The sequence below is a fragment of the Falco naumanni genome, chromosome 1 (assembly GCF_017639655.2).
Source record: "Falco naumanni isolate bFalNau1 chromosome 1, bFalNau1.pat, whole genome shotgun sequence".
Lineage (NCBI taxonomy): Eukaryota > Metazoa > Chordata > Aves > Falconiformes > Falconidae > Falco > Falco naumanni.
In genome coordinates, this window is record NC_054054.1 from 18,321,152 (window position 1) to 18,340,279 (window position 19,128).

Below are 19,128 nucleotides of genomic sequence, written 5' to 3' on the forward strand. Positions count from 1 at the left end.
TAAACAAGCAAAAGCATACAGTGCTGAAGGTAATTCTTGCCTTCAGCAATCTCCTGCATCCACAACTCAAGAAAGATCTTGCATTCCCCGATGGGAAGGGAGATTAGCCCAGGAGCCATACATACAAGGTATCAGTAGACACAAAGCAGCAGCAGAGGCAACAGGTTACTTCCCTGAAATATTAGTTATTTCCTAACAGTCTCAATAACCCCTAAGAATTAAAGCGTGCCTTAAGCTGCAGACACGTAACTTGGGGCTGCACTGAGAATGCTTTTAGAGGGATGAACAGACTTTGGTTAACTCAGTACTACCAAAGTACAAATTCATCCAGTCCGATGCCCATGCTGAACTATGATATTTTGCCAATGGTGAAAATACAGCACAGACATACAAAGTTTACAAGCAAAGGAGTCCACAAGGAGTACTGAAGAACACCATTTGGAAATGTATGTTTTAGTTTAAATAGTAATAATTAAATATTAACACTCATGCAACTGAACAACTCATCAGAGAAATCTTTGGGATATTTGTGTCTCTAGTGAAACTCATGCGTTAGAGCAGAGCATGCAAACAAATTATATGCTAAGGAACGTGGTCCTGTAAGCAAGCCTGTCCTCAGTGCTGTTTTCTTATTAAAACTGCATTGAGGGGACAAATACATCATTTGATAACATTCAAATGGTGAAATACCATTGGAGTTGTCATCTGGCTTCTTACCCGTGAGGCCAAACTGTGAAATGATTTATCACTCTCATAGAGCTGGACATCAGCTGCCACATAAAGATCTCAAATAACAGCAACTGGGGAGGCAGCAGTATAAGCAGTTCAGTTTTCAGGGTCAAAGTCCAGTCAGTGATGAAGCACATTCCTTCACCCATTCAATAACCATCATCTCTTCTAGGCAATTATCTACATAGTTCCAGAGTATTTTGACCTGGATGTGCTTTCTGAGTGCATCAGGAGATGAGGATTCATGTCCTGGGAGCTACTACAAGCATCCAGACACCCCTGGGAAGGCCACAGGCTCCTACTGCAAGGCTTTCAGTACTGGCCTTGCTCAAAATGCCTCCAAAGTGCAACCTCCAGTAAGGCCAGGGGACTCCAAAAAAATACACTCAAGCTTTGTATGAAAAACAATGGACAAGTCTGAGCTTCCCACATATCTTGGTGCTCAGCTCCTCCTGGTGCAAATGCGGTATGTCAACTCGATTCAAGCAGGAATCAAGTTTCCCACCTGCAAACCACCACACAGACAAACTACAGTGCTTTCACGTGCCTCTGTTCTGCACCTCTGTACTTTCGGGTGATGTCTAGTTCACTGAAACACAGCTAGGTCACCCGATTCAGTTGTGCGTGAACACAAACTCCTTCCCCCATTACACCTGCAAACCAAGATAAAAACCTCAGGTTGCCTTTCGAAAGGAACAAGCACACAGAATAGAATTTTAATCTTCTAAATAAAACTAGTAGCAACCAGCAAATAAAACACAATCACTTGAACAAACCTACTTACACAATTTTGCTATATGTGCATATTTCCCATTAAAGAAGTATTTATTTAAACTCGCTTGAGTATGAAGCATTCCTGTGAGTGCAAGAGAAGCTGTTAATAACCATAGATATCACTAATCACCTCATCATCACACTGACTCTGCTACAGAAAACTCCTGCACAGAAATGCGGCACAGGCCTCATGCTGTACAGCAGACAGTTTCACTCCTGTAAATTAAATTTGCCAGCCCAACAAAAGAAGAAAAAAAAAAAAAAAAAGGAGCAATTTTTAGTAATAAACTATGTCATGACTTAAGGAATGAACAGAATGTTTTCAAAATGCAAAATAAAGGCATCTGTATTTTAATTACAGCATCAAAACCGCAAGATACTTGTCTCCACACACATTTCTTTCATTCATCTTCAGAGATAGCTGTATACAGAGAATTTCATAGTATAAACCTACTCCCACGTACATTCCCAAAATAATTTACATGTATTACCAATAAACAAAGACACACACAAGTTTTCAGGCTGCCCACAGACATAGATAAAAAGAGGACTTGTCACTATTGCCTTTGGGATTACAACTAAAATTACTTCATCTTTTAATACAAGGAAAACAGAATCCAAGAGCAGTGTGTGCTTCAGTGCCATACATTTAACACAACATTCATATAAGCTGACAAATTTTAAAAAACCCTGCAAATAGAACCTGTTGCTATGCAGCTGTTTTCTCATATGAAAGCTAACAAAGGCTAAACAGAACCTTGGCTACAATATATTTTTCTCTATTACACTCAATGAGCTCAGTTTTGTTGCTGTCAGCCAATAAAACTGATTTTTATACTGAGTCACGAAGAGGCTACAGATGACAAACAGCTCCATTAAAAAAGACCAACAATACTTGCCTTGAGAACCAACTGTGACACAATGATGGCGGCAAAGCTCGCTTCATCTTTGATTAACATACAGCTGACACCACTTCTACAGGTACTGTGATGCCTCCACACTCAGCCTGAGTCTCAATCTTAATTCCATCCCCCAAAGACTGGTGCTGTGGCATGAAATGTCCTACCTGATTGCCCAAAACCTTTTTTTTTGGCATGAATTCTTAGCATAATATTTCATCAGGAGAACTGTTCCAGTATGAAGTCACTATAGCTACGTGCTTGTTAGGAAGGGGGGAAAACATAAATATACTGGTGCTATCCTAAACACAGTCAAAACTCCATACCCAGAATTAAGAACGCACAAACAAAACAAAAAATACTGTCTGATTCCCAGGGAAGTGCTGGATAAATATTGAAGGCAGCCCAAAAATTAATTGCAAATTACTTTTAAATTTAACTGCATAGAAAGATGGCATATCAAATATTTTGTGAAGTTACAAGAGTGATCATGCTCTCCCATCAGCATTGTCCATCAGTTCAGCAGCTTGCTTTCCCACTGTCAGTGATGCTGCACAGGACTTTTTAACCTGGGGTAGGACGATCTTGGGATGAGGCTTGGCACATAAGCGCTCAGGCTGGAAGAAAATTGAGTGAAAAGTGCCAAGCAATAAACAGCCAAATTATGGGAGCAGAAGCAACACAGATGGTGGCTGAGACAGCATACCGAGAACTCAAAACACGGATGAAACATGGCATTCTCTGGAGGCTTTCTAAAATTTAGGCAACTGCAAGGTACTGTGGTAAAAGCACTCAAACTCAGCAGCAAAGTACCGTTTCACCTCCAAATGTGATGTACACATCCCACCAGACACCGGTGATGTTTGGGATGAGTTCGTACACAGGAAATGAGTGATCTCTGAGGCAAGTGCTTGAACATGGAGAGGAGGGCCTGCCTTCAAAACGTTAATGGTTGACTGTTCAACCCTTATTCCATTACCATTTCCTACTATCCTGTTATCAGCCAAGTTCTTTCCTTTCAGGGAAAACTGCAAACTGCATCTGAGGGCGCTTTCTGCAGCGCAGCTCTGGCAGGTCCCACACAGGCAGTGACCCTCTGGTGCCACACAGCTGCCTGCATGGTTGCACAGGAAGGTTTCTGTGCCTACACCACACACACCCCTCAGGCCTACGGTTAAATATTCCACACTCGATGCCAATTTCACATAGACCAGAGGCATAATAAGCATACCCAGGGTGAACATCATCAGACAGATAAAGATTGTCATATGAATCAGGACATATAGAGCACCAACTTCAGCAAAACCCTTTACATCAATGTCTTCACCTGTGGCAGCACCTGTGATGTGGCAGCAAAGGTGGCATCGCAGCCATCCTGAGATAGGAACAGCCCGTTTTTGTGCACTTCTTTAACAGCACCTTCTAGTTTAACCTGCAGCAGGAACTAAAGGCCCTTCTCCCATGGTCATGTCTATCAGGAGGAGAGAGCATCATCACCGAAATCAGTGCTCCACACCCCCTGCTGTAGAGTATGGACCCTACTTCAATAATCGCAACAGCTACAGCTGCAGCAGCTCAGCTTCTCTCTTTCCCATCTACAACATCCAGAAGAAATACAGGCCTAATTTATGAAATGCCTGATAAGATGTCCCATTTTGCCTGTAAATTTTAGGTAAGAAAGCATTCTGTGTGTTTGGGGAGGAGGGGAAGACAGACAGACACACTTTTTCAGAGCTCTCTTTAATTTTCAATGGAAACAAAATTTTAGTCAACCCTAGACCTGCAATGTTAATAATTGGTTTCTTTCAATATTTTGAAGATATGAAAAAGATACAGACCACAGTGAGAAACTTTTTAAAGTGTCATGAATTCAAACTAGGGTGAGCGTTAAGCAAACCTCACAGATACCATGCTTGCTTTCTTTGCATACTAATCCCTTACAGCACGTAGCTTTCATAATAAAATCCCTTGCCATGTATAGAATCAAAATAAAGCTACACTGTGCTGAGCTGCATCTGCAAATTCCAGTGAGCAACTGGCCTCCTTAGCTTTGAAATCTACTTCATATTTCTTACACTTCTACAACATATCAAAATCTCCATGCATTAGTCAAGACAACTACATTTGTGCCTTGGCTCTGGGATGGTTTAAGAACAAGAACACAGAGGTGAGTTTCAATAAGCATTATCCTCTATTTACCCTTTTAGATAGCCACAATTGGAAAAGTAATTGGGTGATTATTGAAAATTAACAGGGTGATTAACAGAACACATTGAATAAACACAGTGGACTAACTGGGTGTTGCAACATAGAATCATTTAGGTTGAAAAAGTCCTTTAAGATCATGGAGTTCAACCATTAACTCAGCGATGCCAAATCCACCACTAAACCATGTCCCTAAGCACTGCATCTACCTCTTTTAAATACCTCCAGGGATGGAGACTCAACCACCTCCCCAGGCCAGCCTGTTCCAGTGCCTGATAACCCTTTCAGTGAATAAATTTTTCCTAATATCCAAACTGGTGCAGCTCGAGGCTGTTTCCCCTCATTCTATCGATTGTTACTTGGGATGAGAGACCGACCCCCACCCGCCTACAGCCTCCTGTCAGGCAGTGGCAGAGAGCGATAAGCCCCCCCCTGAGCCTCCTCGTCTCCAGGCTAAACACCCCGGCTCCCTCAGCCGCCCCTCACAACACTTGTGCCCCAGCCCCTTCCCCAGCCCCGCTGCCCGTCTCTGGACACGCTCCAGCCCCTCAGTGTCCCTCCTGCAGCGAGGGGCCCAAACCTGAACACAGGATTCCAGGGGCGGCCTCACCAGTGCCCAGTGCAGGGGGACGGTCACTGCCCTGGTCCCGCTGGCCACGCTGTTGCTGACACAAGCCGGGATGCTGCTGGCCCTCCTGGCCACCTGGGCACGGTGCTGGCTCCTGCCCAGCCGGCTGCCCACCGGCACCCCCAGGCCCTTTCCCCCCAGGCACTTCCCAGCCGCTCTGCCCCAGCCTGGAGCGCTGCGTGGGGCCGGTGTGACCCCAGGGCAGGACCCGGCACTCTGCATGGTTGAATCTGTATTTACAACTCTTCAGGCCCAGCCGTCCAGCCACTTTATTCCCCAGTGAAAAGTACACTCACCTAGGCCATGAGCAGCAAGTTTCCTCAGGAGAATGCTTTGGGAAAGTGTCAAAGGCTTTACTGAAGTCCAGGTAGACATCCACAGCCTTTCCCTCATCCACTAAGCAGGTCACCTTGTACAAGGAGATCAGGTTTGTCAAGCAGGACCTGCCTTTCATAAACCCCTGCTGGCTGGGCCTGATCAGCTGGCTGTCCTGTAAGGACGGTGTTCAAGATGATCAGCTCCATAACCTTCCCCAGCATCGAGGTCAGGCTGACAGGCCTGTAGTTCCCTGGATCCTCCTTACCGCCCTTCCTGTAGACTGGCACCACATTTGCTGAATTCCAGTCAACTGGGACCTCCTCGGTTAGCCAGGACTGTGATCAGTGGAGAGCGGCTTGGCGAGTTCCTCCACCAGCTCCCTCAGTGCCCTGGGGTGGATCTGATGTGGCCCCACAGACATGTGTGTGTCCCAGTGGTGTAGCACTGACTGTAAAACTGTTTCCCCCTGGGTTATGGGGGCTTCATTCTGCTCCTCGTCCCTGTCATCCAGCTCAGGGGGCTGGGTACCCTGAGAACAACTGGTTTTACTATTGAAGGCTGAGGCAAAGAAGGCATTAAGTACCTCAGCCTTTTCCTCATTCTTTGCCACTGTTTGTCCCCGCATCCAATAAAGGACAGAGATTCTCCTTAGCCCTCCTCCTGTTGCTAATGAATTTAGAGAAACTTTTTTGTTGTCTTTTACCACAGTAGCCAGATTAAATTCTAGCTGGGCTTTGGCCCTTCTAATTTTCCCTTGCATAACCTCACAAAATCCTTCTAGTCTGCCTGAGTTGCTTGATCCTTCTTCCAAATGTCATAAACTCTGTTTTTCCCGGAATGCCAGCCCAAGCTCTCTGTTCAGCCAGGCTGGTCTCCTTCCCCACCAGCTCAGCTTTCAACACACAGGCACAGCCTGCTCCTGCATCTGTAAGATTTGCTTCTTGAAGGACGCCCAGCCTGCCTGGACCCCTTGGCCCTGCAGGACTCTGTCAACCAGCCCTGCAGGCAGGCCAAAGTCTGCCTTTAGAAGTCCAAGGGAGCAAAAGAAAGGCTAGCAAATAATTTAAGCAATACAGCGAAGTCAGGAGTACCAGTCAGTTGACAGGGTAATGTTCTTTAAACAAATCTACCCCCCAGGAAAAAAACCACCACCCAATCAAAAAAACCACAACTGAAAGTAAGTGTAGTGTTTCAAAGCAGCAATGCCTGCTGTTGTTACAATCTGTCTATCCACCCACAGTGACCAGGGAGCATTCTTAAATTATGGTACTGATGTCATCAAGTCCATGTGCTATACTGATAAACTGTTGATGCTAAGTTACAGATTCCTTTGTTACCACAGGACACACTTCATAGCATCCAATATAATCTAAAATAATTACCAAATACACTTGTGCTGTCACTATGCCACTCAGGGGTGCAGCCCCTTGCCATGAACAATCATGCTTTACACTGAGAAATAAAAACCACATCCTTTTCCTACACTGCCCGGAGGTGAATGAAAAAATTATGAATGGAAGTATTAAAAACGTAACCAATTTTTTTTTTCCCTTTACCTGATTCATTAATCACCCTCAGCTTCTGTTCTGTCAGAACGCACTGCAAAGACTTTTTACATAAAGTAGAATATCCTACCTGGAACAACTTCAAAAAGGAACTTTCCTGGACTTTCTTCATTGCAGGGATGCTCAATTACTCTGTTGCCAGGCAGAAAGATGGTACCCTAAAGAAAAAAACAACAACAATAAACATGGGATTAAAATGGCTACCACGCTTCTGATAGACTAACGCTGCTTCTTTTTGGACTAGAGGTATACGCGAATTTGTGGTGGTGTGGTATTGTGCCTGGGCAGCTGACTTCCAAAATGAGACTGATGAGGGATTATCCCAAAGCCATCATCATAGATTCCCTTAGCTGAGCTGTTCAATAATGGCTTTAGGGTTTTTTTTTAGTCTCTTGGGTTTTTGAGACCACGTAGATTTTTGTACTAATTTCACTGTGCTGCAGGGGAAATTTGAGACCAAAAGAAAGGGTTAACCTGGCCCTGCTGATGAAAAGCTATGAAGTTGCATGTGTGAGGCATATGAACTGAACAGCTAGGCTTCTTGGCTCTAGCCAAAGGATATGTGTACAGAAGAGTAACTTCGGTTTGTGGGGTGCATACAGAGTTCCTGCTCTGTGCCCTTTCACCAAACCATTCCCAGGAAGCAGTACAGAGAAAACATCCCACTTTCACCCACTGGCAGCACCAGCAGACCAGCACACCGCCAAGCCACAGCAGGCACGGCAAGAGTCCTGTTCAAAGATGCATTTGCTACAGGCAGATAAGGTGTCGGATCACTTCTGTTGACAGGCACTGAATGCCTTTATCACAACTTTACTACCTTGAGAAGGCAGATGGGGAGTTTTAGCTGTGCATGTTCGGTAACACTGGTTACCAAAAACAATGCCTGCAACCCCCAAAACATTTCTGAGGCTGCAGTGAAGGCATAAATCCAGTGCCCACACCCTTGCCCTCACCTCCATTAAACACTGCGATATTTCTTATTGAAAACAGATGAAACAGAACAGTATTCTGCTGAGGTGGTGTTAGCAGCAAGCATTAGCAGTTGTGGGCAGCTTTCTCCACTCACTACATATACAGATATAAGCATCAACTGGCTTGCTCCAATAACTCTACTAGAAGCTATTTTCCTTTGTTCCCGCTACAAGCAGCAACTGTTAATAGCTGTCGCACTCCAAAGCCTTCTATGAAATAACTTATTAGGCAACAATAGTATCATAAACAAAAAAGATTATACTAACAGGAAAAGATAAGTCACAACATAATTCAACTTCTCATATAACAGCTGAAAAAAACCCCCAGCAAATAAAAGGAATACATTTTTCTGAGAATTACAAGAGACCAGGAATAAGAATCTCTAAAGAGCATTTTTAACTACATTTATTTTACATCACAGGTAATAGACCATTAAGACTAGTATAATTTTCTTGCCCACTTTGACTTGCAGCTTGAGCTGGTTTTACCTAAAAAAAAACTCCACCCAGTACACAGGATAAGCAGATCAGAGTCTGCAGGAAAATTCACTGGCTCAGGAGCTTGTGTGGGTACAAGGCAGGCTAATTATATGTCTTGCTATTCAATTAAACAAAAATACGGAGACCTAGCCTACAGCACTGTAAACTAAAATCAATTTATGAGACAGTAAATGAAAACTCCATTCAACTTTGCTGTTGTTTTAGCAATAGACATGCTGCAGCCTCATTACGCTGTGATGCTTTCTGATTCTCTGATGTAAAATCCTTTTAGTATTTACTTCACAGTGAGCTGTCTTAATGACAGATTTTTGAGAATGCAAGGACAAAACAGTCATCATATTTATAACCTTAGCGCCTTCAAACATATTTCATCTACTAAAACATGAAGGCTAAAGCCACACATAACAGCTAAGTTAATACGAAGGGAATCCAGACAGCAACACCATATGGAATGTTGCTGTGGTTTATAAAGTAAAACATGTCCTCAAATGGTAATTTTATTTTATTGTCTATTTTCAGAACTATTATTGGAAACATCAGTGCATATTTAAAAATATATATGTGGGGTTTTTTCACAAATAGGAAAATAGCTTTGTTTGTGCAATCTGCACCTGGATGCCCCAGACTAGCGGGGAAAGCCTATGAGAGCGCTGCAGCTCTTTCACTTCCCATTCTGTCTGCTTTCACACCCATCTGTCTGCCTTCACCGTTCAGCAACACTTCCCCTTTGCTAAGTTTTGTCGCTATCTGCATGACTGTTCCAAGGCTATCTGGAGTGTCCCTTTGTTTAGTTTCTTAGTAGCTGGCAGTGTGTTTCACTTGAGTGCGCTGGCAGCCAGGGAACATATCTGCACTGTAACAAAACCCCTGCAGCCCCTCATGTGGCACAGCCCTAGCTGCCGGGTATTTGGTACAAGCAAGGGGACCCCAGTCCCCACATCGCTGTCAGTCCCCTTGCTCAGTTGCCTTTGCTGGGCCATCCTTAGAGCTCAGACAATCCAAAGAGTACAGGCTACCAGGGAGTTGCAAAGGTTCAACAAGTTGATCCTCTGGTTTTCCCCTCAAGTATCTAATTCCAGGGGGAAATAAGAGAAAACCACCCATATAGTCTTAAGACAGCTAACAAGACAGTTATTTGCATATAAAAGATGAAGGTGATTTCCAAAGGAAATACATGTTTTGAATTGGGTATCAGTGCATGTAAATGCTCCATAATTAGAAAACTTCACATTGCTTCATATCAAACTCTACAAATCATACACAACTGTTAAAAAACCCAATAATCTCAACCCAAGAGTACCAACTGGACCACATTAATATTTTTCTTTCAAAAAAGAAAGAAAAAACAATGGTACCAGCAGGGAACAACACATGCAGTCTATAAAAATATAGAAAAAGGGGAGCAGGAAAAAAAAGTGGTCCTGACCCAAGTCCCTGCTTGCTCCCATAGCCATTCTGTTTGCGGGTTGTGCTTCTACCAGGTCAGCAGCATTTTGCAGAGCTCCTGCTGCATAAGCCTGGGTTGTTTTTCTATTTCCAACACTTCCGTCGTTACCAGGGCAGTTCTGCTTCTCTAGCTGAGTGCTTTGGGTGACTCAGTAGGATGCAGGAGAAGACTGGGTTGCTCAAGAACCAACCGATACTTTCCCCTAACCAAGTATCAAGCCCACTTTCAAAGGAGCTTCTCACACACATGGATTTTACTACAGTATGCTGTTGCTTCAACCAAAGATACCTAAATAGCAGAACAACCACCTTTTTGTTAAAATTAAAAATCTGTATATACAAAGCCTTTAACTTAAGAAATAATATGACTACTTAGTTAACAAACAGACTGATAAAATACTGCAGTGCAGCAAGAATGACAAATCTACTTTGGATTAGAGTCTTGCTCAAAGAGATGTTTTATTCCACACTGGTCCCCTGCAACACTTTCAGCACAATTCAGCAGATGAACTTCATGAGGAAGCATGGAAGAGGAGACAAGGTGGCCACAACACAAATGTTTCACATGACAATCAGTTGAGAAATGGTATTTCAGTTTTGCACGTCATGTAACACTGTAACAGCAAAGCAACCCTGTGCCTATTTTTCTTTTCCATTACCATTTCCTAGGCACACTTTTCCCCAGCCTTGTTTGAACTTTGTTTTCTGAAGCAGACTTATCATCTGTGTTCAAAAGATAGCAGGTTTTCCCCAAGAAAGCTTACAACACAAGGAATTCCCATGCCTTTAAGATGCTCATTGGCAATGACAAAGACATGATTTTCAATGCCTCTGGATGGGTTTTACTGAAGAAGGATGTAGACACATGAGGAAATTTAACTGCTTTCTTGTCAAAATCATGTCTTCAGTATTTAGTCTAATAGAGTTCCTGAAGGCTTAACTGCTCTATTTGCCTGCTTGTATTTTGTTCTGCCACCCCTTAAAAAAGTTACTTCATAAGTCCATGGTATCAGCATTTATATCAGATGTTCTTCTTGCCCTTCCAACTTTGATGATTTATCAAAGATCACTGAATTCTACTTCAGCTTTCAAACAAAGTGCTGCCTTTACATATCTGTTTTTCTTGTTTCGTAGGAAACTCTTCCCATGATTTTTTTTCTGGTACTTCAGTATAGTTTCAGTTATCTTAGAGGATCTTCACATAGTTTCTTCCTCCTTTGCCTGTCTGTTGCCAGAGGTTGGTTAGCCACAACATCACAGAAGTGGCTACACTGGTTTGGCGGCAAAGGTTTCCAGGATCTTATCCCTGCCAGAGTGCAGACCCTGAAGAAACACAGCCCAGCTACTCATGCCTCTCTGCAAGAAGGCTCCCCACTCAGCTGGACTGCATCCCTCAGGAAAACACAGTCCTCAAATAGTGCTAAGGTCTGCAGCCCCACGATCAACTGCTATTCCCCATGCCAAGCTCTCTCCCTCCTTAGATGGTGCCAACCTAAACATCTCCACAGCTCTTAGAAAAGTTTTGCTCAGAGAGGGAGGAAGGGGTGAAGAAGAAACAGCTCTCAGAGACACACTAAGGTCAACACCCAGGAAGGCGGCAGCTGATCAGGAGGATTAAGAGGCAGAAAGGATCTTTGGGTACAGGTATCTGATATACGACTCACAGCTGTGTACAATGCAGTGCTGTTATAGAGTTTCATGTATCACTGTTGCTGTTTCTGGGAAATTTTGAGGGTCATACTCAAGAACAACAATGCACTTCAACGTGGATAGCATCTTAAACTGAAAAATGCTACAATTAGTGGATAATACTCTCCAATGCCACTTGTATTTACAGGATCACAGCCTGAAAGGCATCCACTCCACTTCACAGTAAAGCCTGTTAATCAACCTGGATTAAACAATATACCTGGTGCATATGCAGTTATATACATATATGTATATTTCTACATGTACTTACAAAAATCATGTGATGCATAGCAAAGAAGAATAAAGTGAACACACAAACTGATACCGGTTAGAAATCCTCATTCCTTAATTAACTACTGGTTTTGCCTTTAAACTATCACAATAATAGATTACCTCAAATCCAAGTCAGCCCTTTGCTATGGCAGGAACCTATAGACATGAGGTGAGAAAAACTTATGGCACAGGAAGAAATCCCCTTATACCGAGGTCAGTAATGAAACCTGCGCTGTGCTCACTAAAAGCACAGTTTGACTGCAGTAACTACTTAAAAATCCAACTTGATTTCCACCATTACAATCTATTTCCAAGATCCCAGTCCAATCACTGCAAAAGAGCACAGAAACTCTGAAAGCCAGCCTACAGAGAGACTTTAACTACTCATTTAACTACCTACAGAGAGACATCGGTATCTCAGACTGGGACTTGGGCAAGTTAACAAGCTGGCTCCAAACCCCAGAGGAGTGCTGTGGCAGAGGCAGAGAACTGCCTTGGCTGCCTCTAGCTGGGCAAAGCCCAGCAGATCCCAAGCACACTGGGACCTGCAGCACAGCATGACCCAGCAATGTTCACAGCACACTGGCCGACATGGCTTGGCTTGCTTTGCCCAGCGCAGCACCTGTGGTTTGCTTTCACCCTTGCACAGCTCTGGTGTTTGCCGTTACTGCATATCACGAAAGCCAACTTATTTCTAGAGCCTTGTCTACAAAAACAAGCATCCTCTGCCAGAGGCCAGAGCTCTTTGTTTCAAATTCACTGGCCCCTCTATCCAGTTCAGCAACAACAGTCAATTTCAAAAAATTTCAGTCATTCCTGTTGCTGTCCTACAGTTACCTATCAAGTAATGCAGTGTGATTACATAGCAACAAATCTATTAACAGGTAGCTACCACCAGCGGGCCTAAAAGGTCGTAACTGACTTGGTGTGAATTCTCTGCCTACGAACCCCTAGTGATATTTTGAAGCTATATAATTGCTGTTCTTCAATGTAAACAGAAACTATTTTTGTTCGGAGATCTCTTACCCCCTACATACATTACGGGTTTAAGGTCTTACTGGGAAACACTACATAAAGAAAACAAATTTTACTGATTTTACTGAATTGCCACTGTTAAATATACATACTATCAGATTTTCTAGCACACAACAGTGCGACAACAATGAAAAAGTTAATACAAGCTCTAATTGTAAGAGAATGAAGGAACCAAATGTTCTCCTACAATAATTTTTTTCATTGTAAGAGAGTAAGATTTTAAAATTTTTATTGTAAGAGTGGATTTTTATACCACTTAAGCAACCAAAGCTCAGGAAGAAGTACAACTACTACAGGAGGTTATGCAGTCTTTGTCTTGCAGATATTGCAGTCATTTACAGTTTTTCAGTATGCACAGGGAGAGAACAAGTGCTATCATATTTGAGGCATCAGGGCAGGGGATGGAGGGGGGCAGCTATTCTGATTTTGGGGAGGTATGTAACAGGCCAGGAATGAAGACGGAGGAGGACAGAGAAATTACAAAAGAAATAGGGTTGGTTGGATAAAATTCAGTCACTACACAGCATACGTTTTTCTGGCATTAATTCCATTGCATTTGACATTTTCTCATCCCACTATGTTAACACATCACTCCAGTCTGTTTCTGTTGAAGAACAAGAATCGCCATTTAGTTCTCAGAAATTCCACAAACCAAAGGATAAAGGAGATTTTTCCTTTACCTAAGGAAAGGTTCAAACCTACCTCATAGCTTAATATTCCAAACAAGAAGTAAATTCACCTCTGTGGTGGTGAACACCACATGTACTATTTCCTTGGCAACGAGCACAAAACCATTTCTTCTGACATGAGAGAGCTGGCCCTTTTACTAGGATGCGATTACAGTTTCTTTAAGGATTTTTCTATCTTTCTCTCCACCGCACATTTCACTTAATGGTTGAGTGCCCCTGTCTGCTTGAGAGAAACTTCTTTCCTCAGGAATGAAGTAATCTTGGCTTGAGCAGCCACTAGAAAATACTCCCTTTTTTGTTCAGAAGAGAAAGAAAGCTCGTATCAAGTTAAGCTGTAACACCACAAAAGAATTAAGTTTGCCTAAAACCAAAGGCCAGAAACCAGCATATCACATGCCTACAATTTCCATTTCTGTAGCAAGGGCAAGAGAGAAGAGTGACCATTTTCTGACCATATTTGAGACAATGCCTGAAATTATTAATTAATCTGTTTCGCAGTATCAACCTGTACCTTACAGTTGAAAGTAAAACTTAACATGCTCTCTTCCCATCTCTAAGTTCTGCCTGCTATTTTAAAGAGTTTCAGACAGATCTTGGATCAATATGAAGCAGCTTCCCCTTCTAAAGCAGAATTTCTGTGGTATCTAGAGAAACTTTAGCGCCTCTATTTTACCCAACTTCTCCTGGCTTCTCTCTAATGAATGAGGTTATTCAATTATATTTAGATGGGGTGAGCCAATTCATGAGTAACGCTCTTGAGAGTTACCTTGTGCATGAACGCGTGGTGTGCATCTGATCCCACACAAACCTTCCAGAAGGAGTAATTAGGACTGTGATTTGGGAGAGGGAGACACACATGATGGAGACTGAACTCAGTTAACAAAACAGGACACGTCACAGGGTCCAGCAGCTGAGAGATGTTGCAGGAGCTCTATGATATAAGGTGCTTTCCTGGGGAACCCACTCTGCAATTGCCATGTCGCTTACAGGAAGGACCCCTTGCTATTTTTTGAAGGCCAAGAAAAAGGAGACACGCATAAATAAACTTCGAAACGGCACTGAGTTTAAGGGCTCATAAGTAGAAGCTAAGAACATTATTAGATGCATGGAAGTTTTGATGAAATTAGGCTTCATAATGATTGTTAAATTTTGATCAACAGACAAACAATGGGATTGGGCATTACTGAATTACTACAGGAGAGAAAGGCAGCTATAAAAAAAATGTTACTTCCAGTGGCTCTGGTGAATAAGAAATGTAGCTTTTTATTAGATAAAACTATTTTCTCAAGGGAAAAAAGCCAATAAAGCACAAGGTATCAGAACCAAGGACCAAGTCTTTCTCTTCAGATCTTTTTCACAAAGGAAATTTACTGACTTTAGTCCGAAGAACATCTAGGCCAAAAACCTGCTATTATTCCCCAACAGGATGAGACTTGGCAGGAGAAAGTTTCAAGCATGGCCTCTCATTTATATACAGAGCTCTCCAGTGACAGTCTTGACAGGTACAGCAACACTGTGAAAGAATGTAGCATATATGATTGAGCAGGTTAAATCAAGTCAGTCATTAAATACTGAACCAAACATTTTTCAAGATAAGATTCAGAGGAAGCAAAAAAGGCCTTAAAACTGAACTTCCTATTCTTCCTTGGTTTCTTTTATTTTGAAAAAGCGGGCAACCAGTGGTTCACTGCACACAGTTGCCTTGCTTCCAAGAGTCAAGTGGATATCATTTATACACTCTATTTTGTTTCATTCCCACAGCTGATGGAAAGGATTAAGGTCTAGATGGAAAGAAAAACAGTGACCAGAACTGCTAATGATAATCAAGTGCTTTGCTGGGTCTCACTCTGAATTATGCTTTTGCCATTATGAATTGCAGTAGAATTCATTTAGGGGGAAAACAGTCTAACAACGTGTGGAAACACTAATGCCACTACATCCTTGTTTGAAGAAATACAGCTGGATTGTTATGGTTGGCTTTCAGAGGAGATCGTCAAGACCCGACCCACTGTAACAGTTAGCAGATGAATATAAGTGATAGATATCACAACACCCACAGGAGCAAATGTCACCCTGGAGCGCAGACAATAGATCAACAAATAACTTGTCTGTTTGCCTCTGAACAGAAACAGCCTCAGCCCGAACACTGGGCCCAGCCCGAGACCCTGCGCTGGAAGGTGGGTGCAGACCCAGCACAGAGAAGGTGGAAAAAAACCCAACACAAGCGGTCAGAGTGTTAAAACCTGCACTCTGTCCCTCAAAGCTGGTCAGTGGGCCAAAGCAGCAGAAGCAATTTGCTCCAGGGTAGCCACTTGCCATAATTTTCTGAAGATCATCAAAAAGGACCAACAGAAAAAATAATAATGCCATAAAATAATAGTCAAGTGAAATCAATAATTAAGATTTCACCATCTCTAAGTTCCATGAAACCCTGTCAGAGAGGCCTTTGCAGGTGAGGAAGCTTACTCAGGTAAGGTCTGAGGCAGGTTCATGGGGAGCCCTGCCAGTCACTCCAATTTAGCACCAGAATAAATCCCCTTTTACTATCATTTAAATACAGCTATCCTAACACACACAGTCACAAAAATAGCAGTGGCTAAAACCATGGTCAGGTAAATCTGAAGCAGAGATCAGACTGCTTCTGACCATCAGAAATATTTCAAAGTTCCTCATCTAGGATCATTATCGTCATCCTTCTCCCCCTGCTTCCCTGCCCCTTTCTTCAGTACTTCATATTGGCTTAGCTTATGATAACAGCTTTGCTTCTGACAACTTACACTACACTGTTCTTATAAAGCCTACAAAAAGGATAAAATCAAGCTTTTAAAACTAAAAAATCAAATGAGAGAAATTTTAAATTCACAGAAACCACCTTTGTTCCCTAGGTCCAGTGTGAACAGAAGAAATAGTAAACAGCTGGAGAGTACAGCCTCCAGAGACTAGCTCTGAAGCACAAGATAAAGACAAGTATTTATCAGGAATGATTAATATAAAACAGTTCTTGCCCTGAGAAAAGAAATGATTCAAACCAGTTAGCTCAGTTTGGGGTTTTTGTTGTTGGGTGTTTTTTGTTTGGTTGGATAAGGGTTTTTTATGACTTCCATATTGAATTTAAGACATAAAATCCTTTCCAACCCCAACACACAGTTTTCTTCCAGGAAAGCTATACACAGCCAAGTATCCCACCTGAGGACAATCCATTTCCAGGTCAATATGTAGTAAAGGTTGAAGTTGCTGCAGATTTCTTGGAACTTACCCATAAAGAACAACTTTAAAAGCATAAGTAAAAAAAGATGGCAGACGAGACAATTCCACTGAAGTAGTTTCTTCCTTTCCTGTGCAAATATTCTTCCTGGCTTTTGGCTAGCAAGAATATGCCAGTGGAGCTTGCCTGTCCTATAAAAATTATCATCTTATTAAAGAAAAGAAATAGAGTTTCACATTGAAAAATTTTATAGCTTAATGGCAACCATTAGCTTTCTTTTGCAAATTTCTTTAATGTTTATATTGCTTGTTGTTTTAACATCTATACTTTGTTTATATTTTGTCTATATAGTAAATATTTTATTAGAATGATTTATAAATGTTACTGCACTATAAATACTGCATTGACACAATAAATAGCTCACTTAACTTTCTGGCATCTAGTGTAAGATACTTTGCTGGTCCTTGTCTAAGGGATTACATTAATTAGCAGTGATCCTATCCCAGGGAGACTGGGGTCATGTCTTCTGTGCTACATGAACAATTACACAGCTGGAAAACTCTGTTTCACTGATTACAAATTACTGCTTAAGCAGTACAATTTCTGTACAATAGATTTTTTCCAGGTTTTACTTTCAGTTCACCATATTAGTCTGCCTCTTCCACTCTGTGATACTGTTTCCAATTTACAACTGGACTTTCTCAGATAGCTTCTCATCTTTATAACTCATCTGAATCACACATTTTTATAGCTTTTGCATGAGATCTATCTGTTTCTTAATCAAAGCATTAATAATGTGTTGAAAAGTATCCTTAAATTTTTTTTATGCAATCAAAATATTTTTGATTTTTGGCTGCTTAAAAGCTGCCTTAAGAACTGAACCATTTGATACTTGATGGATGCAAGTATACAAAACATTGACATGGTTTGCCATGAAAAGCAGAGGCTTTTAGCAAGATGAAGGTGTTCTAAAAACTAGACTCTTGGTCAAAATAGATACCTACATAAATCTATCTAAGAATTAAAACATACTATCACAACATGAGGTGGAATTTTGAAGAGACAACATAAATCAAACACTTGTTATTTGCATCTGGAAGTTACTGCAGGGTGCTATAGCTCATTTTGCCTTAATGCTTTCTTAAGTGCTGGGAAGAAGGGAAGCAAGAGCTTTGTAGAATACGGAACTTGCAGGTTTCACTGTACAAAAAAAAAAGTTTCCTATTATATTTATGTAAGCCTGCTCAGAATACAACCATTGGATGGTTTTTTTGAGAGCAATGCTTAAACTACTAGCTATCATAGAATGGTGTGGGTTGGAAGGGACCTTAAAAATCATCTAGTTCCAACCCCCCTGCCATGGGCAGGGACACCTTCCACTAGACCAGGTTGCTCAGTGCCCCATCCAGCCTGGCCCTGAACACTGCCAGGGATGGGGCACCCACAGCTGCTCTGGGCAGCCTATGCCAGTGTCACACCACCCTCACAGTAAAGAATTTCTTCCTTGTATCTAATCTAAATCTACCCTCTTTCAATTTAAAGCCATTCCCCGTTGTCCTGTCCCTACATGCCCTTGTAAAAAGTCCCTCTTCAGCTTTGTTGTAGGCCCCTTTAGGTACTGGAAGGCTGCTATAAGGTCTTCGTGGAGCCTGCTCTTCTCCAGACTGAACCACCCCAACTCTCTCAGCCTGCCTTCATAGAAAAGGTGCTCCAGCATCTTCGTGGCCCTCCTCTGGACTGGCTGCAACAAGTCCATGTCCTTATTATGCAGTACTCCTGGCGGGTTCTCACGAGAGCAAAGTAGACAGGGAGACCTGCTGGTCACACTTCTTTTGATGCAGGATAAAACATGCCAGATAAGCCCTAATTTAAATAATTATAAAATCCAGCCAGGATTAAGTGGGAGCTGGTTTAGGTCAAGTCAAGATCACAACACTCCCAAACCTCCAGACCAGTTCAGTTATGCAGAATAAATGCACAGTTCTGCAGTTTGCTTAAACAGGTTTCAGTGAGGGCTTTTTGTGTACACACGGTTTCTTCATAATCCTCAACTTGCACCCTGCATTCAGGGCTCTTTCAAGTTGGGCCAAGTGCATGAACTGATCTAGACCACAAAATCAGCCTAGGATAATGCAAAAAAACACTCAAGGACAATCACAAACAAATCCTCTCACTGCTAGTTTAATCAACCTATTGTT

General features: G+C 42.2%; 1 protein-coding gene across 1 annotated transcript in view; it reads right to left on the bottom strand.

Annotated features, from left to right (window-relative positions):
- The window catches only part of ARHGAP24 (Rho GTPase activating protein 24), a 219,548-nt gene that overhangs the window by 133,649 nt on the left and 66,771 nt on the right, over positions 1-19,128 (bottom strand). The window contains exon 3 of the mRNA XM_040583303.1: positions 7,189-7,276. Coding sequence (XP_040439237.1) covers positions 7,189-7,276 — 88 coding nt within the window. The remainder of the gene's footprint in view (positions 1-7,188; positions 7,277-19,128) is intronic.